At 38.6% G+C, this 25546-nt stretch overlaps 1 protein-coding gene and 1 long non-coding RNA gene across 3 annotated transcripts in view; one reads left to right on the forward strand and one right to left on the reverse strand.

The window, feature by feature from the left end:
- Acmsd (aminocarboxymuconate semialdehyde decarboxylase) overlaps positions 1 to 25546 on the forward strand; it is a 55010-nt gene that overhangs the window by 23161 nt on the left and 6303 nt on the right. Inside the window, exons 3-8 of one of the 2 annotated variants that reach the window (XM_042683493.1) lie at positions 161 to 257; positions 3556 to 3605; positions 4833 to 5069; positions 9168 to 9261; positions 12847 to 12942; positions 14622 to 14794. In XM_042683493.1, coding sequence (XP_042539427.1) covers positions 161 to 257; positions 3556 to 3605; positions 4833 to 5069; positions 9168 to 9261; positions 12847 to 12942; positions 14622 to 14794 — 747 coding nt within the window. Of the gene's footprint in view, positions 1 to 160; positions 258 to 3555; positions 3606 to 4832; positions 5070 to 9167; positions 9262 to 12846; positions 12943 to 14621; positions 14795 to 25546 lie in introns of those variants that run through there. The other variant, XM_042683494.1, reaches the window with a different exon arrangement.
- Positions 9268 to 25546, reverse strand: part of LOC122110794 — a 30247-nt gene continuing 13968 nt past the window's right edge. The window contains exons 2-3 of the long non-coding RNA XR_006147914.1: positions 20371 to 20385; positions 9268 to 9329 (exon numbers count right to left, since the gene is read on the reverse strand). This is a non-coding gene — a long non-coding RNA (uncharacterized LOC122110794). The remainder of the gene's footprint in view (positions 9330 to 20370; positions 20386 to 25546) is intronic.

Here is a 25546-nt window from a genome sequence, read left to right on the forward strand (position 1 = left end):
TAGAGCACTCACCTTGAGCTGAAGAGTGTAGGGACAGCACCCAAGGCCAGAGTTCAAGCCCTACAACCGACCGAAAAAAAAAAAAATCCCTTAAAGTGTTAGTGAAACATATTCTAAAGCATGTAAGAAAAGATTAACCTAAGTGAATTTTCTGTCCAAGGGAGAAGCAAAGATGGTGAAAGATGGAAAGGTCTTCAGAGTGGTCCAAGAGAACTGCTGGAATCCAGAAGTTCGTATTAGAGAAATGGATCAAAAAGGTACTTACAATAAGGAAGGTTATCAATATTTGCCTTTACTGAATAAGCAATATCTTCCCTTAAAGGCTATTGACTATTTGGAGTGAGTTACCTGATGACAACTTACCTTTGCAAGCCAGCTGCTCTGACTTCACTAGGGAAAGAACCTTTAAAACAGTGCCCTAACAGTATAGATTTATTTTTATTTATTTATTTATTTTGTCCGTCATGGGGGCTGAACTCTGGGCCTGGGCACTGTCCTCCAGCTCTTCAGCTCAGGCAAGTGCTCTACACTTGAACCATAGCACCACTTTTGGTTTTCTGGTGGTTTATTTGAGATAAGGGCAGTCTTTCCTGCCCAGGCTGACTTTGAATTGCAATCCTCAGATCTCATCCTCCTGAGTAGCTAGGATTACAGGCATGAGCCATGGTGCCCAGCTTGATTTAAAATATTTTAAGATCAGTTATACCTGTTTAAAAATAGAATGCTATATCACCAAAAAAGATAATGGCATTTTATTATTTTAAGGATTTTTTAGTTCAAGTTCATAGTATTTTCTTACTATCAAATCAATTAAAACAATAAAATTAGAACTGATAGATTAAGGATGTTAGTTATCTGCCTGCTTAGCTAGACTTTGGATCCAGTTTCTTTCTGTAGTTTATCTCAGGGCACCATATACAGAACATCGTCATTGACACACATTAGTAGTGGGAAAAAAGAAAACAGTTTGTTAAGAAGTTAATCATGTATCTCAGAAATCCTTATGATAAAAACAATTCCAAAATTTGAACTAAAACCAAATAATTCATTCACACATACAAAACAGCAAATTATAACTAACTACCACCTTTCTAATCAATGATAATTTTTATGCATGTACCAGTACTGGAGCTTGAACTAAGGGCTTAGGCACTGTCCCTTAGCTCTTTCACTCAAAGCTGGTGTTCTACCACTTGAGCTCTAGTTCTGGCTTTTGCTTAATTGGAGTCTCAAGAACTTTCCTGACCAGGTTAGCTTCAAACAACCATCCCCAGATCTCAGCTTTCTGAGTAGCTAGGATTAAATACATGAGCCACCAGCGCCTTCTTTAAAAACAATTTTATAAGTTTAGTTATATATCCAAGAGATAGCAGGAGACTTCATTTAATTCCAAGGTCTTCAAAAAAGGCATCAACTTGGCAAGCCCAAAATGAGTAGGTGTGCAATAAAAATTTGGTGTCAGATATCTCTGTCCAAATATTGAGTGTGCTTGCCCTCTCTCTCTCTGATTGACTGCTTTTTGCAGTACCAGGTTGGGCAGATAATCTGCATTTGGTCATGCCTCCAGCACTTTCTATTCTGGCTTTTTTTTTTTTTTTTTGGTCAGTCCTGAGGCCTGAACTCTGGGCCTGGGCGTTGTCCCTCAGCTCTTCAGCTCAATGCTAGCACTCTACCACTTGGGCCACAGCGCCACTTCCAGCTTTTTCTGCTTATGTGGTGCTGAGGAATTGAACCCAGGGCCTCATGCATGCAAGGCAAGCACTCTACCACTAAGCCACCTTCCCAGCCTTCTGGCTATTTTTGACAAGAGGTCTTGAAGGATCTGGACCACGATCTTCTTATTCATACTTTCACCTGTAGCTGAGATGACAGGCATGTGCCACCACATTCCAGTTTTTCTATCGAAAGAGAGGTCTCAAGAACATTTTTACCTGGAGACAGGCCTGAAACTGCAATCCTCCTGAGCACAGTCTCCCTTATAGCTAGGATGACAGTTGTGAACCATCACATCCACCTATTAGTTGAGATGGGGTATCTCAGGAACTTTTTGCCCAGGGTGGCCTCAAACTGAGATCCTCACAATCAATCTCTGCCTCTCTAGTAATTAGGATTATTATAGGCATGAGAAACTGTCATATGGCAGCTTTATATATTTTTACCAATTAAAAAACACATTTAAGTTACAATCAAGGGGAACTTTACAGAAGGCCTGAATCACTCAGTGGACCATTCCACAAAAACATAGTACATGCACCCGTGTTCTAAGAGTATTATGAGATGGGAGGGGTGCTGAGAACATGCTTCCTACATCTACAATAAAGAGGTTTTGACAGCAAGGATCCATCCTCTCAAGGAGAAAACTAGTGGGAAAGGGTCTTGGCTGGCTGATGTTGACATAAAGTCATCAAGTCTTTCCTTTTGCTTTTGTTGTGTGCTTCATTCCATGGCTGTTTGCAAGTGAGCTACTAATCTTTATTGAGCATTTGGTTTATGCACAGTTCTATTCACCTAACGTATATTAACCCAGGTAATCACTACAGCAACTTCAGAAGGTATTCCCTTGAAGACAAGAGATATTTTTGACTTCTTGGATTCTGGCTTTTAGAACCAAACTCAAGATCACATTCTGAGTATTCTAGACCTTGAGGCTTCATCCAGGTTGACATAGGAGATGAATTACTTAGTGGAAGCTAAGATAAAACTTTGTCATGCAGCCGGGTGCCAGTGGCTCACGCCTGTAATTCTAGCTACTCAGGAGGCTGAGATCTGAGGATCACGGTTCAAAGCCAGTCAGACAGGAAAGTCTGTGAAACTCTTATCTCCAATAAACCTCCAGAAAACCAGAAGTGGCTCAAGCGGTAGAGTGCTGGCCTTGAGCACAGGGACAGTGCCCAGGCCCAGAGTTCAAGCCCCACAACCGACAAAAAAGAAAAAAAAAAAAAAAGAAAACTTTGTCATACATGACCTAAGATAGAAAGCCCTGAAAAAAAATCATGGAAAAATGTCTCACTTAAAGAAAATTTCACAGAAAGGAAGAGTAGACCCTTGGAAAATGGAGTCAACTCATTGTTTTTGTTATTTTGTTTTGGATGGTACTGGGATTTGACCTCAAGGTCTGTGCTTGGTTAGGTAAGTGCTGTTATTACTTTAGCCGCATTTCCCATCCCTTTTTGGTTTTGGTTTTGCTTTTGTTACTTCCCAAATGGGATCTCATGATTTTATTCAGGCTGGCTTGGACTGTGATCCTCCAAATTTCCAGCTAAAACCAGCTAGGATCACAGGCATGAGTCATTGTACACAGCATTTGTTTTTCTTAAATGATCTCATCTCTGCCCAGCTTTTACCTCTTTCCAAAGAACCTGAGGCTGAGGCTGGCAGATGAGGAAGGCATGGGAGAGAGCCTGCGGGAGGGGATTTAGGGAGGAGGAGGAGCAGGGAGGGCAGAAAGAAGATACAGTGGAGATTTGCTGGCTTCTTGCCCTGGGGAAGGCTGGAATATTTGGGCTATTCTTCTTATAGCTTTGCCTTTTTTTTTTTTTTTGTATATATACCTAGGAGTAACCGTGCAAGCTCTTTCTACGGTTCCCATCATGTTTAGCTACTGGGTGAGTGTGAAACCTCAAACCATTTCCTTGGTTCTAAAGACTCATGTCACCAGATCATCAAAAAGTAGGTGAGTCTTGACATTGGTCCCACCTACACCCCCTCTTCCTTTCAAATAGCACCAGCATCCTCTCCCAGGCTGTCTTAGTCATGTCCTTACACTAGTACAATAGCTAATATGTCTCTATTGAACATGCATTATAGTTCTAATGGACAGCGCAGTTTTGGCCCCACCTTTAGCCTCACCAGAACTTACTTATCTAACCACTCATTCCTTCAATGTCTTGCTGAGGAACTGACAAGCCAACTTGTTCTGAAGTGAGGATAATTTTGAAAAGGGATAATAATGGCCTAATATGTTACCTCTTCCAAAGAAATACGGAATTCAAGGGAGGAGTTCTGAACACCCTCTCTACAAATGACTAAATCTCAAGCAGTGAAAGTGCTTTCAGGCATGAATTTGAGCCAGTAGAGGGAAATTCTTGCACAGAGCTGAGGGTGTGCTAAGTAGCTGCCCAACCTAGCAGTCTCTTCTGTCCTGGTTTAAGAAGCAATGAAAATACCCCCTATTCACTTCTCCCACCAGCCCTTCTCTGTCACTGAGAGTCACTACTTAAGACAAAATGTCTTTAAGATGGTAGTATGCCTGAACTTAAAAAATTGGATATAACTCTGAATGGACCACCAGGATTGCAGGAAAGCACCAGATTCCTTGAAGTGAGTGTTGCTAAAAGGAGAAGTAGCCATGAAGGGGAGCTAAAAGCAAATTTAATTTACCTCAAAGGCTAGCCCTCAGTGTTACAGCCAAAGGAAGGATGGGGAAGATAGACAGGGACAGGATAGTTCTATGACCAGGTCTCTCATCCCTTGGGGAGGTAAGGAGACTTAATTGTGGCTTCATACACTGGGCAAGACCTAGTTGGGAAGGCCTTCAAGATCCATTTGCTCCTGCTGGTGGCCTCTCCTCACTCCATCTCTCAGATGGAATGACCCAGTAATTAGGATGTCAGGTCTAATAATTCTGGCTTTAATTTTTCTGACCAGAAGTATATTGGCAGTTTGATTATACAGACGTTGGGTCTTCTGGGGCTAGAAACTATGCTTCAGTTTCTTGAGAAGTAAAATAATTGGGCAGAATATTTCAGCCAAGAAGTGATATTGTTCAGAGTGAATGTCTAAAGAACTAGATTTTAATGATGTGGATTTTACCCCCTGCCCTGTTTCACCAGGCCAAACCTCAGGACACTATGGACCTATGTCAGCTTTTAAACAATGACCTAGCTGCCACTGTAGCAAGCCACCCTCGGAGGTTTGTGGGTCTAGGGACATTGCCTATGCAAGCCCCTGAGCTGGCAGTCAAGGAAATGGAGCGTTGTGTAAAGGAGCTGGGATTTCCAGGGGTCCAGATTGGCTCCCACATCAATACCTGGGACCTGAATGAACAAGAACTCTTCCCTGTCTATGCAGTGAGTACACCACTGTGGTTCAGCCAACATGTAGCCATAGAAAACTTAGTCTGCCCAGCAATAGTATAGGTGCTAGTGAGAAGATGAAGGTGCCATCCCACTGAGTATGTAGATAAAAGTACTGATGGCACCCATGGCACCGTGGCCTGTAATTCTAGCTACTTGGGAGGCTGAAATCTGAGGGTCATGGTTCAAAGCCAGCCTGGGCAGGAATCTCCATAATACTTTTATATTCAATAAACTATTAAAATCAGACTGAAATGGCACTGTGGCTCAAGTGGTAGAGCACTTACCTTGAGCAAAATAAGTTCAGAGATAGCACCCAGGCCCAGGGACCAGTAAAAAACAAACAAACAAAAGCAAAAAAAAAAATACATTGCTTTAGATGCAGGTAAGAAGAAAGCTCCTACCAAAACTCCCCTGAAAAAGGAAGGGGCCATTACCTCAATGAGGGGTGTCAGAAGTGTGTCCTAGGCCAGCCCTGAGTTAACTCAGAGATAAAATAGCTCTTCTATCACAGTTGCTTTACTATGGTTTTGGTTTTCTCTTTTTGTGCCAGTCCTGGGGCGTGAACTCAGGGCCCAGGAGCTATCCCTTAGCTTTTTGGCTAAAGGCTATCCTTGAGCCACAGCTCTACTTCCAGCCTTTTGGTGGTTAATTGGAGAAAAGAGTCCCATGGGCTCTCCTGTCCAATCTGGCTTTGAACTGTGATCCTCTGATCTTAGCCTCCTGAGTTGCTAGGATTACAGGCTTGAACCACTTGTTCCCTGCTCACAGTTGCTTCCTTTTAATCTTATTTGAAAGCCTAAATGTCACTTTCATCACTGCCATTGTTTATAAGAACCATGTTAATGACATTAAAAGATATTTTTATTTGGAAAAATACTTAGATGTTTTCAAAACTATAAAATAATTTTGAAGAAATTCTGGAAAATTACAGGGAAGTATAAAGAGAAAATCATCACCCTGCTACCCAAAGATAAATGAACACTATTATAATTCATGTCATTAAAAAGATTGCATATATTTGTATTTTAACAAAATTGTGATTTTGTTACATGTGATTTCTTACCCTAGTTGACAATTTCCAAATTAAAGGAAAATTATCTTAGTGCATGGATTTTAAATAATTGAAGAATATTCTATTGCATAGACACATTTTGACTTATTGAACCAATTCTCTATTAAGAAACTTTTAGAGCCACATAATTTGAAAATGTATAATAAAAATACATAATTTACAGTAATATAAGATGTTTACATCTGATGAAACTAGATGGTTGAGATATGGATGTTTGTTGATCTAATGTTCATACTTTCTATACCTAAAATATTTCATAATAAAATATATACTCCAATATTTAGTGCCATCCCTTTCTAAGTACCCTTCTTCAATTCAAGAATTCATCATTTCACATTCTTCTCCACCAGTCTTCCTCTTTCTTTCAGTTCTTTCTATAACATAAACTACTATCCTTGGTAGCAGGATTTAAAATACATAGTTCTTTATCCAAGTTTTTTAAATTTCTCACTTCTTTTCTAGAATTATAATGATATGAAATTGTTTTCTACAATTTTCATTGTAAATGTAAAATCTTCAATAACAAATTAAATATCTGTCTGTGGACTCACTACGGACTTTACTCACTGTCACTTATTCACTTAATATTTATTGAGCTCTAATTACATGTAAAAAAGTGTTTTCCATGTTGGTATCTATGGCAACTGCCCATCAATTGGGGGTTAAATTGCCTCCTAATGACCTGAAAGATTTAATGGTTCCTCTAAATATTGAACTCCCTGAAGCTTATTAGCTACAGTAGCTTAGCTGATGAAGCAAATGTTTGCTAGAAACTTTAATGAGTTTTGAAAAAAGATTTATTTACTTGTGCATTCAAGTTGTTGCAGCACAGTATGAATGAGACTTCAGCCGCAAGTCATTTTATTATTCATTAGAATTAGATTTGTGAATTACTAAAGCGCTTAGAAAGCAGCAGCATCTAGTTGTGGTTCACATAGATGTTTTCATTTGTGGGACTAGCTCAATCCATCAGTCATTCTTTAGATTGTTTGTTGGGTTGCCAGTCTCTGCAGGATTCAGAAGCACATCCTGTCCCCAGTTCACTCGTGATGTCCAGAGGTTGACAGAACATTTGTTTAGTTAGCAGGGCTTACCTGCCTCACTGCTCTCTAGCTTGCGTCAGTAAGGTGCTCAAACAAATAGGAGGATTTCTCAGAGCCAAAGTTGGCTTTGTTAATTCAAGGCAAGCCTGGTACTGAGGAGCATCTAAATGTCACCCTTATCTCCTACACCTTATCTTCCACACCTCTCTTCTTAGTAAGTAATCCTAATTTACACACCTAGGTCAATATTCAGGTACCAAAAAAAAACCCCAACTTTAATACAAGTATGTAGTAGACAGAACACTACTAATGCCTGACTGTCTGGCTCTACTAGCTCTATTGTGTGTCAGCCATAGGTTCTATCTGCCTCAATTCCCTTTCCATAAAACAAGAGAAACAGAAGTAACTCCTTTAATAAAAATAAATAAACCAGTAATATTTATAAATTCACTATAGCAGTTTCAGCGTTTGTTCTTAGTGAATGTTAGTTATGATTTTAAGGTTATGAGTGACTTTGTATTCTCTATAATACCTCACATATAAGAGGTGTTTTGTTACTGTTGTTTCTGTTTTGTCGGTTGTGGGGCCTGAACTCTGGGCCTGGGTGCTATCCCTCAGCTCTTCAGCTCAAGGCAAGTGCTCTACCACTTGAGCCACAGTGCCACTTTTGATGGTCAATTGGAGATAAGAGTCTCAAGGAATTTTCTGACCAGGCTGGCTTTGAATCAAAGTCCTCAGATCTCAGCATCCTGAGAGGCTAGGATTACAGGTGTGAGCCACCAGAACCTGGCAAGAGGTGTTTTTTGTTAATTTGAACTGAATAGAAACGATACATCATAGACATATAAAATTTTATAATAATTAGGAGTCAACTGAAATAATACAATTATGTATCTTTGCCAAGCAATCCCAAGAAGGCAGTATTCTCTTTCCAACTTGCATATATATATATCGTAATCTCACTTCAAAAGGCTCTCCTTCTCAGAACTTGTTGATTTAGAAATCTTCAACTTACCCTTGCTTGCCATTTCCAGAATCCTTAGTATCCAAAATTGTTTTTCCATTAAAAAATGCTTAGGTAAACAGGGGATATTGCATCAACCTGGTTAACACAAATATTTATGTGTGGAGGTAGGATAAGTCACTCTAGTATTCCAATATATGTGGAAAGAAAATGTTCTGAGGAAAATCTATTCTGAACATTTAAGTACTAATATTCAATGGTTGTTGATGGTACTTATCTTAATTAGATATTGTATTAAATAAGGTTCATTCCATCCAGATGGCATTTCCCTTTCCCAAAATGCCCTGAAGCACACTTGCCCATGACATTCATCTTAGTGCCTTCCAGACATGGAGAAGTGGTTCCTTTTAAGGTCATCTCATTCATACAAACTATTTAGAGCATAGGCTTGAGGACCTGCAAGAGTGTCTGCAGACTCAAGAATTTCATCTAGCATTGGGCTCATGATTCAAGCCTGATCCATACCTCAGATCAGGCCCAGCCTGGCCTGGCCTAGCCCACTTTCTACAGCCTCAAGTTTTAAAATAAGAAAAAGAAAGGAGCACTCTTTCCCTGATTTCAAGGATGTCACCTCAACCATCCTTCTAAAAGAGTGGACCAGCAGGGAAATTTCCCTTACATTTGAGGTGTGGGATTAGTTCTTGAGCATTTTGACCTTGCTCAAAATATTTGAGTGATAGATGTTTCCTGTTTTGCCAAACAATTATTAAATTCATCAACTTCACTAGTAAATTCATCGATCCCTTTTGTTAATTTTGAGTCGTTTTTACTTTCTAAGCAAGAAAAAGAGCTTATCAATGATTTTCTTATATAGATCAAGAAACAACTTCAAAAGCATTTTAGTTTATTTAGATCAATAGAGACTCAGAAAAAAGCAGTTTCCTTAAAACAGTACCTTGCATTTGCTGGCTCATCAAAATAACCTTTTCTCTCTCATTGCTTCTTTGAAGGCAGCTGAAAGGTTGAACTGTTCCCTGTTTGTGCATCCCTGGGACATGCAGATGGATGGACGAATGGCCAAATACTGGCTCCCTTGGCTTGTAGGTTTGTGTTATTCTGAGGTCTGAAACAAAGGACCAATTCTTGGGTTTTTCTAATCATCTTTGGAGCCCCTATAATATCAAGGAGAGAAAATATGAAAAATTAGCAGCAATTATTATTTACTGCTCTCAGATAAGTGCTGTATATACTACCTCTTTTGGTTTTAATATCATATCTAATATGATCAGAAATAAATCACATCATTAATATATCACATATTGAATCTATGAGTATGATTATTTTATAGATAGAGAACCTGAGTCTTGAAGTGGTAGGTAAACTGTTCAATTTCAATAGTTAGTATGCCAAAAAGGGAAGTTACTCAAATTTGCCTGATTCCAAAGACACTTCCCTATACTACCCAAGAAGCTCCAAAAGAATAACCTTACTTTCACAGTAGATGTTTTCAGAAGATGATAATAGCTATTATAAATGAAAATACTGGAATTACGAGTAGAAAGTACACCTTTACTATCCAAGCACCTGAAACCTTAGATTGTAGATAATTGAGGCTTTCCATATTTTGTTATCTGCTCCTACTGCCCTTTGCCTTTTACACTATTTACTCATGTTTCTACATGAGAGTGAAAGTTTCTTCTCTTCAAGAGCAAGTTCCATTCAGCCTATCAAATTTCTCATTGTTAATCCCAAGAATAGATTTAAAATTCTGGAGTTACAAGAAAAAAAGAAAAAATACAGCTCATCCAAAAACCCACTGAAAAATCAATACCTAAATGAAAAGTGTTGAATTTTCTTTAGGGAGACTGCAACTTGTTCTCTACCTAGCCCATCAGTATAATTAGTAGTCAAAATGTCATAAAGAATTAAATTCAACAACATACCATATTGGAACTCAAAATTAGAATTTCAGTTTGAGTTTAGCCTCTATTTTACTGTATAATCTGTAGCAAATCATTTCCTCCTTGGGCTCTAGGTCATAATCCATAAAATGAGAGAGCTGCTCTGGGCTCCTTCAAAGATTTATTTCTGCTCTCACATTTTATATGCCCCATGATTTCTAGTGGAGACCAAAGTATTTAATAAAGCAACTCCTACCCATCCCCCACCAAGAACTTTCTACTGTTACTTATAAACACTGTACTGACCAGCCTCCAGGATAATGTCTTTCTGATGTACAAACTTTGATAACTTACACAAACTTATTCATATTGCAACTTTTCACATGAAAATTAGTATTTGCATGTAGAGTCATTTTCTGATTCATTTATGAAATGCACATATATAATTCCCTTCTAATATGACAGGTCCTGTCCTAAACACTTAGGATATAGACACAAACTGATTTCCCCTTAGAGCTTATATTCTAGTTAAAGGAAAGAAATGATAATGGAGTATACAGATCAAAAGAAAAAAATGGACCAATTTCATAATTTGTGAGGGGAGATTCTAGGGCTTGAACTTAGGACCTGGAAGCTGCCCCTGAGCTTTTTAGCTCAAGGCTAGCACTCTACCACTTGAGCCATAGCACCACTTCTGTTTTTTGTTTTTTGGGGTTTTTTTTGTCAGTTGTGGGGCTTGAACTCTGGGCCTGAGTGCTGTCCCTCAACTCTTCAGCTCAAGGCAAGAGCTCTACCTCTGAGCCACAGCGTCACTTCTGGAGATAAGAGTCTCACAGACTTTTCTGCCCAGGCTGGCTTTGAACCACAATCCTCAGATCTCAGCCTCCTGAGTAGCTAGGATTACAGGCATGAGCCACCAATGCCTGACTAGCTTCTTGGTTGTTAATTGGAGAGAAGAGTCTTACAGACTTTCTTGTCCTAGGCTGTTTCAAAATATGATCCTCAGATCTGAGCCTCCTAAGATTACAGGTGTGAGCCACAGGTGCCTGGCTCAATTTCATAATTTTATTGTGAATGCAAAAAAAAAATTCCAATAGGAGGAGCCACCATACAATTCACATTGTAAATGTAAGTTTGCTTCATGTATTTGTGTCTATGGTACAAAGTAATTGATGGAAATTAGAATCACAGAAAAGAAGGAAGTAGTACTGTCTTCTGCCTTCAAAAAACTGCCAGCAATCTTCTCTTTTCTAGCTATTTTCTCTCTTTTCTAGCTCTCTCTTAGCTCTTTTCCCCAGCTCACTCTTTCCCAGGCCTTTCCCCACTGCGTGGAGGACCAAGATGGCCTAGTGCCAGCCTGAACGATGAATAAACTTACCCCTTACCTGAATACCACCTGCATGGTGCAGTTCTTACTCGGCTACTTTTTAAAAACCTAACATAAATGGTGCCAAAACTCGGATAAAGGGCTTAAAGTCAGGATAGATGGGATTCCTCTCTGGTTTTTTTTTCCTCTTTTTTTGTACTTTCCCTATCTCTCCCTTTCTCTTTTCTACATTTTGGCTTGTGTCCCCAAGAGTGCGACGCAGGCTGGGTCCCGGGGCCTAGGCCCAGACGCCCTCTCTCTGCTTTCTCTGTTCTTTTCTAGCTCTTCTCTTTTCTAGCTATTTTCTCTCTTTTCTAGCTCTCTCCTAGCTCTTTTCCCCAGCTCTCTCTTTCCCAGGCCTTCCCCCACTGCGTGGAGGACCAAGATGGCCTGGTGCCAGCCTGAACGGTGAATAAACCTACCCCTTACCTGAATAAACAAAACAAAACAAAACAAAAACTGCCAGCAATCCAATCTCAGATAGATATGAATTCATCTTACTTCCACAATTCCCAGGAAGCTGGTAATCTAGGGACATCTTTGCACACACAGCAGTGATATGCAAAGCACGTCAAATGAAATCAGAGTTGGAAGCTTAGAGAATCTGTTTCTTCTACAGGTACAGGACACAGATGAGGAACAGAATTTCAGGATCTAAAGGAGCAGTCATGGAGATCAGACTGGTTCCTTAGGCATCAGACTAGAATCAGTTGTTTTTCCTAGAAGCACAAACACTTGTAGTAATTCACATTGATGCAGTGTTTTTTCAACCTTAGCTCTAAGAGGCAGCAAAGAATTGGCATGAATAATAATAAAGTAGTTAATATTTAGTAGTTAGTATTTAGTGAGCAAAAACTAAGTGCTAAATCCTCAAAATAATCCACTGGGAGGAATTAATAATTATTATCCTCAGTTTACAGATGAGGAAATTAAATCAGAGGCAACTAATATTTGTTGAGTGCCTCCAATGGGAAGTCCTAATCAGAAACTTTGCTGACATCATTATTTGCACAACTTCACAAAAGCTTCCCAGGATAGGAAACACTGTCATCTTACAGATGGAGAAGCACAGGCTCATGAACATTAAATAACTTCTAGCAGGCCAAGAGGCAGAAAATTGCAAGCGTTAGCATTTAGCATATATTTCTTACACTCTGCCCTAAAAATGAGGTCAGAAAAATAAGGATTAAAAACTAGGTCCTCAGGTTTCTCAACTGTCCTAGCCATTAGACAGTTCTCCCTACAGAAGGCAAATAAGAAGCTTCAAAGGATTCTCTTTGTCAAAGTATGGCCTATGCATACTTTATACAGCTACACCGTACTATAGTGGCCCCATGTTTCTTGGCACTTGACAATTCCTCAGCCATAGCTGCCATTCTCCAAGCCTTCTTACAAAAACCTTGTGACTATTTCCTCTTCCAGGAATGCCAGCAGAAACGACCATGGCCATTTGCTCCATGATCATGGGTGGAGTGTTTGAGAAGTTTCCAAAACTGAAAGTGTGCTTTGCACATGGAGGTAAGACTCTATATGTACTAGTTCAGGCTTCCATACCAAATGTCAAAAACCAGGTAGTTCAAACAACTCACATGTATTTTGGCAAAAAGTCCAAGATCAAGGTGTTGGCAAGATTGATTTAAAATAAAGTTTTCTTCCTAGTTCATAAAAGGCCACTGAATCCTCACCTGGCCCTTCCTCTATGCATGGAGGGGTGACAGAAAAATGGAAGACAGATAAAAGAAACAGAGAGTTCTGCATCTCTTCCTCTTCCTCATAAGGACATCCGTCTTGGATTAGAGCCTTGCCTTTCTTAAATACCCTATGTCCATATATAGTTACATTAGAGGTTAGGGCCTCTACATCTGAGTTCTAGAAAGATTCAGTTCAGTCTGCAACATCTTTCCAACTATTATTCTAGTCATGTAATAGTTTGGGGGTCAAATTCTATTTTTTGTAAGCAAGTTTAGTTTGGTTGTCATAGCTTTTTGCTTTATTTTTATTTAAATATCTCTAGTCAAAATATAGGCTCTCTAGTCCCTGTTATTCTGAATTGTTTAAAATAGGCCTATATCATTCCTTTACATTGCTTGCCCAGTCTCTATATGTAATTGAAATGTTTTGCTGCACATATTAAATACATAATATCAAATTGTATATGTTGCTCTCTAATTTACTTTTCCCTCTTGATGCATAGTCATCTTTCCATGTCAAGAAATACAGTGCTCCATTAGTTTATGGCTTCATATGTTTTATGAATATGGCATCATGATTTACACTCACTAATGGGTGGTATTACTACTGTGATATGATAATCACACTACAAAATGCTGACCATAGTCAGGCTCTGTTGGCTCATACCTGAAATCCTAGCTGTTCAGGAGGCTAAGATCTGAGGATTACAGTTTGAGGCCAGCCTGAGAATGAAAATCTCCAATTAACTACCAAAAATTAACTAACTACCACAGTTCCAGAAGTGGAACTCTGACTCTAATGGTAGAGCAGTGGCCTTGAGCAAAGAAAAGTTTAGGATAGCACCCAGGCCCTGAGTTCAAGCCCCAGACCCCATATACATACACACATAAAATGTTGACCAAATATCATTGCATATTGTCTTCTCCCTTTAAGATACAAATCTCAAATCTGGGGGCTGAGAAGGTGGCTCAGTGGTAGAGCTCTTGCCTTGCATGCTCGAGGCCCTGGGTTCGATTCCTCAGCACCACATAAGAAAAAAGAAAAAAGCCGGAAGTGGCGCTGTGGCTCAAGTGGTAGAGCGCTAGCCTTGAGCTGAAGAGCTGAGGGACAGCGCCCAGGCCCAGAGTTCAGGCCCCAGGACCGGACCCCCTCCCCCAAAAAAGAGTAAAGATTTACAAATCTCAAATCTGATGCTCTAGATGTGTTCATGTCATTTCTTCTGGGTCACTGCAGCATCTAGAATCAAGCAGGTCCTTTGTAAATATTGTTAGCCAGAGGGATAACTTCTTGTATACAAACATCAGAACGGAAAAGAATCTCTTTTTTTGAGACAGGGTTGTGTCATGTAACTGAAGATGACCTAGAATACTTTGTATGGCCTCAAACATATGATCCTCCTACCCCAGACTCCCAAGTGCTGGAATTACATGTGTGCATCATCATGCCCAGCAAAAGAGATCCTTTATAAGCAACACTTGCACCTCAGTAATTAGTTTTACTTTCAGGTGGTGCTTTCCCTTTCACAATGGGAAGAATCTCCCATGGATTCAATATGCGCCCAGATCTATGTGCCCAGGACAATCCAAATGACCCAAAGAAATACCTTGGTTCCTTTTACACAGACTCCTTGGTTCACGATCATCGGTCTCTTAAGCTGTTAACAGATGTCATAGGAAAGGTAAGCAGGCTCTGCTATTGGGTGGCTATAGGCTACAGAATGCTGGATCAGTAGCCAGTTACTTGACAAGTTAAACAATTGTTAGAGGAAATTAGCAAAAAAAAGTTTGAAATAATGGTATCCAAAGAGAATTGATTCCAGGACTCTGAAAGATACTAAATCCTAAGGTGTTCAAGTACCTTATATTAAATGGCATAGTATTTGCATATAGCCTACACACATCCTCCTATATATTTTAAATCATCCATAGATGACTTATAATACTTATTAAAATGTAAATGCAAGTAAATAGTTATTATATTATATTGCTTAGGAAATAATCATAAGGAAAAACAGTTGTACATGTTCAGTGTAGAAGTATTTTTTTCCCAAGTATTTTCAATCCATAATTGGTTGAATCCAAGAGTTTGGGACCCAATGGCCAAATTTTTTTCATCTCCAGTTTATTACTTATACTATGTGTGTATGTGTGTGCACATGTGTGTATGTGTGTGTGTTCCTGGGGATTGAACCCAGTGTTCCACACATGTTAAGCAAGTGCTTTACCACCTGAGCCATGTACTCAGTCCTCCATTCTATTACTTTAAGTATAGAAGGTTCCCAAATTTTCCTAGGGAAACATCTTTGAGATTTTTCTAAAAGTGTGTGTGTGTGTGTGTGTGTGTGTGTGTGTGTATTTAAAGGTTTAAGTAAGGGACTTGAAATGAGATTAGATACTAAGATTTTTTAGAATTTTGTTCAAAAGAGGTCCATCATTTGTAAGATGCAAATATGTTTGCAACTGTAGAATTCTTTGACACTGTTCCTTTAATTAGAGAAAATCACTAGAGTATAAATGTTAAATATTCTAATTTGGCAATAAAATTATAGTTTCCCCCTTAGCCAAAGGAGATGTATTACAAGAACCCCAGTAGATGTCTAAAGACATAAGCAGTACCAAACCATATAATACAAGCATGGAAATAACTGTGATGGTCAATCTAAAAACCAGGATAACTGCTAAATGATTAATGGAGAGGTAGCATATACAGCATGGATATCCGAGGCAAAGGGATGATTTACCTCAGGATGGATGAAGCCTGGCAGTGCAAGACTTTATCAAGATCAGAATGGCTCATAATTTAAAACCTATGAAAGATTTATTTCTGACACTTTCTATTTAATATTTTTAGACTGTCATTAACTTAGGATAATTGAAGCCAGGGAAAGCAAGCCCCCAGTAAGAGCTACTACTGTGTGTGGTTGAACTATAACTTCTAGTTATCTAATTTTTGTGTGACCTTAGCTTCTGTAGAAATGTTAGCAGTTGGTTGTGACTATTGATTTTTTTTTTATTTGAATGGAGTGTGATAAGGAAGTATGTAACCATGAAACCACAAAGTAGAGAAGTTGGAAGAGAGTGAGCTCTGGATTTTCAGTAGAAAGAGAAGATGGAAAGAGGTAGGGAACTAAGTAAAGGATCATTCTCATCACAAGCCCAGTATTCTTGGAAATGGAAACATCATGGAATGTTTGGCATATTCAAAGCCCATCTTCGAGCAAAACTATCAGCAGTGAAGAATATTGTTAGTACCTTCATATAATACACATTGGCCAAGGAGCCAAAGCAGAAGAGGAGGAACATAAGTGCCTCATAATAACCAGTGGGTAGATTGGTGAGCACAGGTGATTGCATTCTTATATGCCCCTCCCCAAGAAAACTCAAAAAGCACTTTATAAAGGTAATTCTACTAAGATCTTTCTTACATTCTTTTTTTTTGGGGGGGGGGTTCGGTTGTGGCGCCTGAACTCTGGGCCTGGGCGCCGTCCCTCAGCTCTTCAGCTCAAGGCTAGCACTCTACCACTTGAGCCACAGTGCCACTTCCGGCTTTTTTCTTTTTGCTTATGTGGTGCTGAGGAATCGAACCCAGGGCCTCAGGCATGCAAGGCAAGCGCTCTACCACTGAGCCACCTTCCCAGCCCAAGATCTTTCTTACATTCTAAGTGTGAAATCTTGAACTACAATAATTTGGGCACAAGAATTAAATGTAATCTCCTTTTACATGATTTCACAGGCTAGTGAGTCCAGGATATAGAAGACATACATTAATTATTTAGGATTGTCTGTAAAATATTAATGTTTTCCCTTTCTGGATATGTTCACATTAGCAGATTCTCTTTTTGAAAAAAAATCCCCAAGGACTTAGAAAAAATTGTGTTGGATGAAGTAAGTCATGAAAGATGCATGTTTTCCCTCATATGTGGAAGTTAGATTAAAATATATGAAAGCACATACAAAGCCATATTAAAAAATGAATGCCAATAAGCTGAAACATGTGTTGTCCGAGGATTAAGGGGAGGAGGGATAGTGAACAGAGAGAGGAACTATGAGAAAATATAGTCAGAATATAGTCATAATACTCAATGTGCCTATGTGAAAATGAAACTAGCAAATGAGGGGTGGGTGAGGATAGCATAGATGGAGGAGAATGATGAAAGTGGTGACACTGATCAGGATATACTGTACACATAAATCAACATGTTGTATTGAAACTTCTTTGTACACTTATTTCATGCCAATATAATAATAAACGTTTAGATCTCCAAGTCAGAATGGACAAGGGAAGTTTAGCTGGACATCTGAGTTAGAACGTAACCTAGCTAGATTAGGGCAAAAGAACAAGTTGCCTACGGAGGGAAGTCTACATATAGGAAGGACAAAATGGAGCTGATTATTATTGGGTGTACTTGAGAGCAGGTAATAATCACTGTCAGTCATTAATTAGAACCATTGGTGAACTAGGAAACAATTCTAACAAAACAAAGATCTATATGAGGGCAGATAATTATTTTACATTATTTGACTCAGTACCAAATAATATTCATAGTCATAAAAGTGTAAAAACTATATATTGGTTTAACTGAAGATTTTAATTTTTTTGGAATTTAGAGAAGTTGAAGGTAAGAAAGAAATTCTCAACAACCATAAATAGATATCAGTAATAATATCTAAAGCTCATAAATCAAGAAACAATAGCATAAGCTTTTTATCTGGGATTATGAAGATAGCTATCAGTAGAGTCAGTTAAGAAGGTAAAAATGAGAGGTTGCTGATGGATCATGCCTGCAATCCTAGCTACACAGAAGGCTGAGATTAGAGGATCAAGGTTCCAAGTGAACTGAAGTAGGAAAATCCTCAAGATCTGTATCTAACAACTAGGAAAATGCCAGATTGGAGCCATAGCTCAAGTGGTAGAGAACCAGCCATGAGCAAGCAAAAAAAAAAAAAAAAGCAAAAGTAGCTGTTTTAGGGGATAAAAGTTAGTTGGAAAGTTTGAGCTGAGGACATAGTTGGTTGATAGAACACCTGCCTAGTAAACATGCATCCCTAAGTTCAAACCTTAGTATTACACACAAACAAAGGGTTGGGAAAATGAGCAAAAGACAATTTTCAATAATATAACATATAGTACTTGAGCAATATTTGATTATCCTATACTTGGTTATCCAATTATTTGTAGGTATTATTTTGGTAAATCTCCATTTTATAAATAAGAATATGTATATATCCAATCTGTATATATATATGGTCATATATGTGCCTGTATATATGCATATATATACATTTTTTTTAAGCCAGTGGCTCATACCTGTAATTCTGCTCAGGAGGCTAATATCTGAGGATGGGATTTGAAGCCAGACTAGGAAGGAAAGTCAGTGAGACTCTTATCTCCAATTTAAAAAGCCAGCAGTGGTGTTGTGGCTCAGTTGGCAGAGTGCTAGCCTTGAGCAAAACAGCTCAGGGACAGTCCTAGACCCTGAATTCAAGCCCCAGGAACAACAACAACAACAAAGTTGGGCGTACCAAAACACTATGTCAAGGACTTAAATTCCATAATATCTTAGTTTCCCTCTAACCTTAAAATGATTTACTTTTAATCTGTCTATTTATTTTTAAAGACAGGCGAAAAGAATACTAGTTATATGTTATACACCTATTACATTGCTTTCCTACCTTGCAGCCAAGCTATCCATCAGGACTTATCATGAGAAGGCTTGACTGGGGCTGAAGGATTTATTTCCAAGGATTTTTACTTATGACTGGCATGTGGGTACTGGGTCTCTCCCAGAGTGGGTCTCTCTACAGCTGGTTATTCTGAGAATGAGAAAATTGAGAGAGAGAGGCAGACAGAGTGAGAAAGAGACAGACAGACAAAGACGGAGAGAGAACAGACAGCCAGAAAGCCCTCCAGAAGCTAGCCTCTTTATGACCTAAACTTAAAAGTCGTAGCATTACTTTTGCTACATTTTATTCATAGTCACTAAATCTGGCCCACATTCAAGGAAAATGAATTTGTCTCTATCTTTTGAAGGGAAGAATATCAAAGAAAATTTGAAGACTTTTTTTAAAACTACTAAAATTTCCCTCTGATTGCTCAAGATCTATAGCCTTCTTAAATTTAAAACATCTCCTCCACCAAGACTACCCCAAAAGTCTTTTCTATCTACAGCACCACCTTGACGTCTAAGAATCTCATTATCTAAATGAATGTGTGGTGAGTTTCTTCATGTACAATTTCTCTCAATCTGAAGAACTAAAAACTAAAGAATTAAGTCTCTTGCCTTATCCCTACACTTAATATAAAATAGTGGCCCCAGCTTAGTATAGTTGCTATAGACTTTCCTATTCCAAAAAGAAACACACACACACACACACACACACACACACACACACACACACACACACACACACACACACACACACACACACACACACACACACACACACACACACACACACACACACACACACACACACACACACACACACACACACACACACACACACACACACACACACACACACACCCAGAGGTTCAAGTCACTACTCAGGAGCAAATCCTAAATTCATCAGGCATATATTGATATCTAATTAACTAAAACTCAAAATATGGGAATGAGTCACGTAGGTTTTGGTTCTATCTCTCTGAGCCATCTTTCCTTTTCCATGAATGTTGGCTGAGTAGTTTTTACACACTGCTTCATGCCTGTATAAAGGTGTCTTCTCATTGTATTGTCTGTTCCGTTCATCCCAAATGTCTGTTGTTTCTGTTAATTCTCTTTGTCTTTTATAAGTCTTTTTACATTTCACTTCATTAAGCAAAACCCCAATAGTCCTAAAAACCAAGTGATTTAAAATAATAAACATTATCTAACATTTTTTCTGGGTCAGGAATCAGGAGCCACATGGCTGGTATGTTCTGGTTCAAGGTTTCTCTTGAGACTAGATGATCTGAATGCAGCCTGCCATTATCTTCTTCCTTCCTTTTTTTTTTTTGAAGTCCTGGGGCTTGAACTCAGGGCCTAGACATTGTCCCTGAGCTTCTTTTGCTCAAGGTTAGCATTCTACCACCTCTGCCACAGTATCACTTCTGGCTTTTTCTGTTCATGTGGTATTGAGGAATCGAACCCGGGCTTCATGCATGCTAGGCACTAAGCCACATTCCCAGCCCTTCAATACACTTTTAAAAACTATTTCTTTAATGATCGTTCCCCCTGCTTTCTAAGATTCTTAATTCTAAAATGGAACTTTTAACTTTTTGAAATCAGTTCTTTAATGATTTCTTTTCCTCTGCTAAGATTCTTACTATTCTAAAATTGAATCTTTTTTCAACCATACATTCAACCTTTTGGACATTTTGTTTTACTTTCTGGACAATTTCCTTAGCTTTATTGAGAAGGCCTTCTATTTAGTTGGCCTCCTTCCCCACCACCAAGAGTTTATTGCTGTTTTTCTTCTTGTTGTTGTTATTTAAAACAAACAAACCATGATGTTACTGTTAGACAAGCGTAATACTTATCTTTTTGAATACACAGAATTTTGGGAAGTTTATTTATCCATGCAAATCTTCTATATCAACTTTTAAGTTTCAATCTTTTATATTAAATGCGTTCTTCACATGCCTTTACCTGTTCTTTGGGCATAAATGTTCTAACTCTTGAGATTGATGACCTTTTTAGATACATTGTTATTAGGATATGACATAGGCAATATTTCACAACATGAGTATGTTCTGTACCACTGAACTGTGTGCTGTAAAATAATTAATTTGGGGGTTGGAGGCATGGTTTAGTTGGTAGAATGCTAACCAATGAAAGAAAGAAGCAAATATTGAGTTCGAGTCCTGGTCTCAGACCTAATAAAAAAAAGAAAAAGAAAATAAGAAATAAAAGTTAGTTTTATGCCATATGAACTCATCTCAATTTTTTTTTTTTTTGGGGGGGGGGGGTCGGGTCGTGGGGCCTGAACTCTGGGCCTGGGCGCTGTCCCTCAGCTCTTCAGCTCAAGGCTAGCGCTCTACCACTTGAGCTACAGCGCCACTTCTGGCTTTTTTCTTTTTGCTTATGTGGTGCTGAGGAATTGAACCCAGGGCCTCTGGCATGCAAGGCATGCACTCTACCACTGAGCCACCTTCCCAGCCCCCTCATCTCAATTTTTTAAGCAAAGAGTTCCTAAAAATTAGACTTTCAGTCACTCCAATAAAAATATTTATACATATTTTCTTTATATTTAAAAGAAAAGCCAGAAATTTCTGTTCTAGCTGGGCACCAGTGGCTCACGCCCGTAATCCTAGCTACTCAGGAGGATCACGGTTCAAAGCCAGCCCAGGCAGGAAAATCCATGAGACTCTTATCTCCACTTAACCACCAGAAAACCAAAAGTGGCACTGTAGCTTAAGTGGTAGAGTGCTCACCTTGAGCTGAAGAGCTCAAGGACTAGCACCCAGGCCCAGAGTTCAAGCCCCAAGACCAACAAAAAAAAAAAGAAGAGAGAAGGAAGGAAGGAAGGAAGGAAGGAAGGAAGGAAGGAAGGAAGGAAGGAAGGAAGGAAGGAAGGAAGGAAGGAAGGAAGGAAGGAAGGAAGGAAGGAAGGAAGGAAGGAAGGAAGGAAGGAAAGGAAGGAAGGAAGAGAGGGCGGGCAGAAGGGAGGGAGGGAGGAAGGGGAGGAAGGAAAGAAATTCCTGTTCTGCAAAATAGGAAATCCTTTATAGGCTCAAATATGTAATCCTAACTACTCAAGAGGCTGAGATTTCAGGATCTCAGGTTGAAGCCAGCTCAAGCAGCAAATCTGTGAGATTCTTATGGTATATTAGCCAGCAAAATACTTTAGCTTCTGAAGTTTTGACTAAATGATATAACTCTATGCATTGCAATCTGAAGTAGAATGCAATCATTTTTTTAAATGTCTGTAGCCTCCTGAGAGGGAGGTAGAAAGGTGGTAGAAAGGTTTGGGTCTGACTCTACCATTTATTCACTTTGTGGCCTTTGATATCAAGTCACTTAGCCCATTCAGTCCTAGCCATTTCAACTATAAGTGGGGATGATAACCAAACAGAGTTGATGTGAAGATTTAGTGTAATACTATGCCAAAGGACTACAAATGTCAGGGATTTATAACATCTACTCTGGTGCTTCACAAATAGTAGATATTAACTTAACGTTTGTTTAATTGAGCTGATAATAACCTTGGGGATATAAAGCTAATCTTATTTTGTATTGATTGACCTAAACCAGGCTCTTTTCCTATGAAATTATGTGTCAAGTAACAAACTGAATTCCAATATACCTGAATTTTCTGTAGTAACCTATGTTATGAAAGTTATATTGTTTTTCTTACAAATGTTACTAATGAGATATGCTAATGAAAGACAGTTAATTGTTCCTTTCCAAAAAGCAAAACTGGAACTCTCATCCACTACTATAACATTTAATAAGCTATATCTTTCAGTGTTTGCAGCTTTCCCTGAAAATAGAAGTTAATGCTTCCCAGCAGGTGAGCAGTTTATTCCTTCTCCCTGGCAGGAATATTAATCACTATTATTATCAGCTCAGTACGTTTTTTACCTCATAGGGAGATGTGTGCTGCTGCTACATTTGGGGAGGGAAATGAAATTGGAAGAGTGTTGATATGAAAAATCCATCAGGATTATCTACTGCATTTTTACTGCCTAATAAGAAAAACCAACATCTGTCTCGTATAATTTGGGGATCCCAGAAGAGGTAGTTATGATTCCTAAAATCCTATCATTAAAATTATTCCTGGGGCTGGGAAGGTGGCTCAGTGGTAGAGTGCTTGCCTTGCATGCATGAGGCCCTGGGTTCGATTCCTCAGCACCACATAAGCAAAAAGAAAAAAGCCGGAAGTGGCGCTGTAGCTCAAGTGGTAGAGCGCTAGCCTTGAGCTGAAGAGCTGAGGGACAGCGCCCAGGCCCAGAGTTCAGGCCCCACGGCCAGACCCCCCCCCCCCCCAAAAAAAAAAAATTTCCTTTGAGTTTAAGAGAGCCTTTGTTTGTTTACTGTTTATAAGACAGGGTCTTCCAATCTAGTTCATACTGGCCTCAAATTTGTGACTTTTCTGCCTCAGTCTCCTCAGTTTTGGAATTACAGGCATGTACTGCCACATTCAACTCAAACAGAATCTTCAGAACATCCCTACTAAGTCATGACAATTGCCCACTAACAGTGAAGCCAAGGTAAAACCTTGTTACCACAAAAAAGGTTATTAAAATTCAGTAGATTCTGTGAAATGTTACATTACCATCACATTAGAACAATTTAAAAATTGGTTCATGATCATGGTAGATCTCAAAGGAATAAAATCTTGGATTACAGACAAGATAAGAAAATTTAGCTTTGAACAGGCCAGTGATAAGTATGATTATGTATAAAACTTGGGAACCTTACTTGGAAACACTTAGCCCAGGGGACTAAGGTCAATAGGAAATACAGCAATAGTCACCCACGGCTACATTATAAACATTCTAAACCCAGTATTCTTCATGTAATTAATTAAACATATGGCCAATTTGCAGTTATGAGAAAATGTTACAGAAATAACAATTGAAAAAGTATTTTAACTCAAGTATTTACTAAGCATTTATCAAGTAAATTCTGGAATTCAGAGATGCAATGTATTGCCTTCATCCAACAAGACCATAGAATGGTTGATGACATTCATTCCCCCATCTCATCTCCATCATAAGAAACCTCAATGAGAATTTCATTTCCAGTTTTTTATGCCTACTTTTCTCTCCTTTATAAGATATCTTACAAGTTAAAAGTAGTCCAAAACTTAGCCAGGTGACAGTGGCTCATGCCTGCAATCCTACCTTCAGGAAGCTGAGATCTGAGGGCCACAGTTCAAAGCTAGCTTGACTAGTAAAGTCCATGAGATTCTCATCTCCAATTAATTCCCTCTTCTCCCTTCCCCTAAAAAAGCTGGATGTAAAGTTGTGGCTCAAGTTGTAGAATACCAGCCTCAAGCTCAGGAATAGTGCCCAGACCCTGAGTTTAAGCCCCAGGACCCATATATACACACACAAAATAAGTCTAAAAGTTTACCAAAAATCATAAATAAAAGGTACACTAAAAGGTCTCAAGTAAGAAAAATTCACAAGCCAGATAATAATTAACATCCTGTAGAAAGGAGTTGTTAACAATAAGTACAAAAATATTTAAATAGTGTTACAAAATGAATGCGATATTCACGATATTCAGCAGTGAATTAACTTAGGAAAGAAAACAAGGAAGTATCTTAATCAAGGATGAATTGCAGAAAAATGGTTATTTCTTAGAATTATTTTTCTCCACATTAATAAAAACAGACCTCCTCTTAAAAATGTTTATTATATCTGAGAAGACTATGCTAGTGGGAAGGGAAGTATTCTTGACTAGAAAACAAAATTAATTCCTAGCTTTCACTTTCATGTTCATACAGTTGACAAATGTGGTATAAGCATGGGACTTGAAAATTGTGTTGTGTTTTGGAACTGTAAACAGCTTTGGCAAGAGAAGGTAGAAAAAAAGACAAATGAACCTCCACTGAATACCAAGCAGACAATTCAGAATACGATCAGCTGTTGGTACAGATGTGAGGGGACATAACTTTGGGTCTTTAGGGGTTTTATCAGCAGGTCTATTTTCTTGGTTTCATAGAGAAATTAATACAGAAACCTTGAAACAGATTTGCTAGTTTACTTAACCTCATAAACTTTATTATATACTTTCCTATTTCATAAAAATGTCTTAGTAAGGCCTAAAAAATCTTTTCTTTGGTGCAAATCATGTTATTTGCCCTCACAATAGCACCTACTTGGAGTATTTAAAATATATTTAGTATTTCAGGTCTTGTTACATAAGACTTCCCTCTTTCATATTTTCATTCATTCCTTCAATACAAACACATTTGTTAAGTAAGTCTCAAATGGATTATAAGTATGTCAGTTATATTCCAAACTTGTCCTCAGGAAGAGGCTTCCCAAAAGTCCAGTTCAAATAATCACACTTGGCAGAGCTGCTATATGGGGAAAATGGCTAGACAATTTATGTTCACTGGATTTAAAAAAGAAAAAAATGAACATGGAAGTCTCCTTGAATTATTGAAGGTCTTACCCTAGTTTCAGTCTTATAATGGAGTAGGTTTCTAGGGAAGTGTTCTTAAATTGATTAGTCTTAGAAAATTTCTCAAGTATGTATGAGGAATGCTAAACATTTTCTTAGGAAAAGCAGATGGTCATATGTATGTATATGTCTATATATATATGACTATATGTGTGTGTGTGTGTGTGTATGACTATAAAGCCGTGTATCAGCCCAAATTTGAGGTCACTTTTTTGTGTCTGGGTACACCCTAGGCAAGTGCTTTACTACTTGCATCATTCCTGAATTAGGTTTTATATGTACAATCATGCATTTGTGGGTCCATAAGTCCCT

The sequence above is a fragment of the Dipodomys spectabilis genome, unplaced genomic scaffold (genome assembly GCF_019054845.1).
Source record: "Dipodomys spectabilis isolate Male_0828 unplaced genomic scaffold, ASM1905484v1 ptg000081l, whole genome shotgun sequence".
Classification (NCBI taxonomy): Eukaryota; Metazoa; Chordata; class Mammalia; order Rodentia; family Heteromyidae; genus Dipodomys; species Dipodomys spectabilis.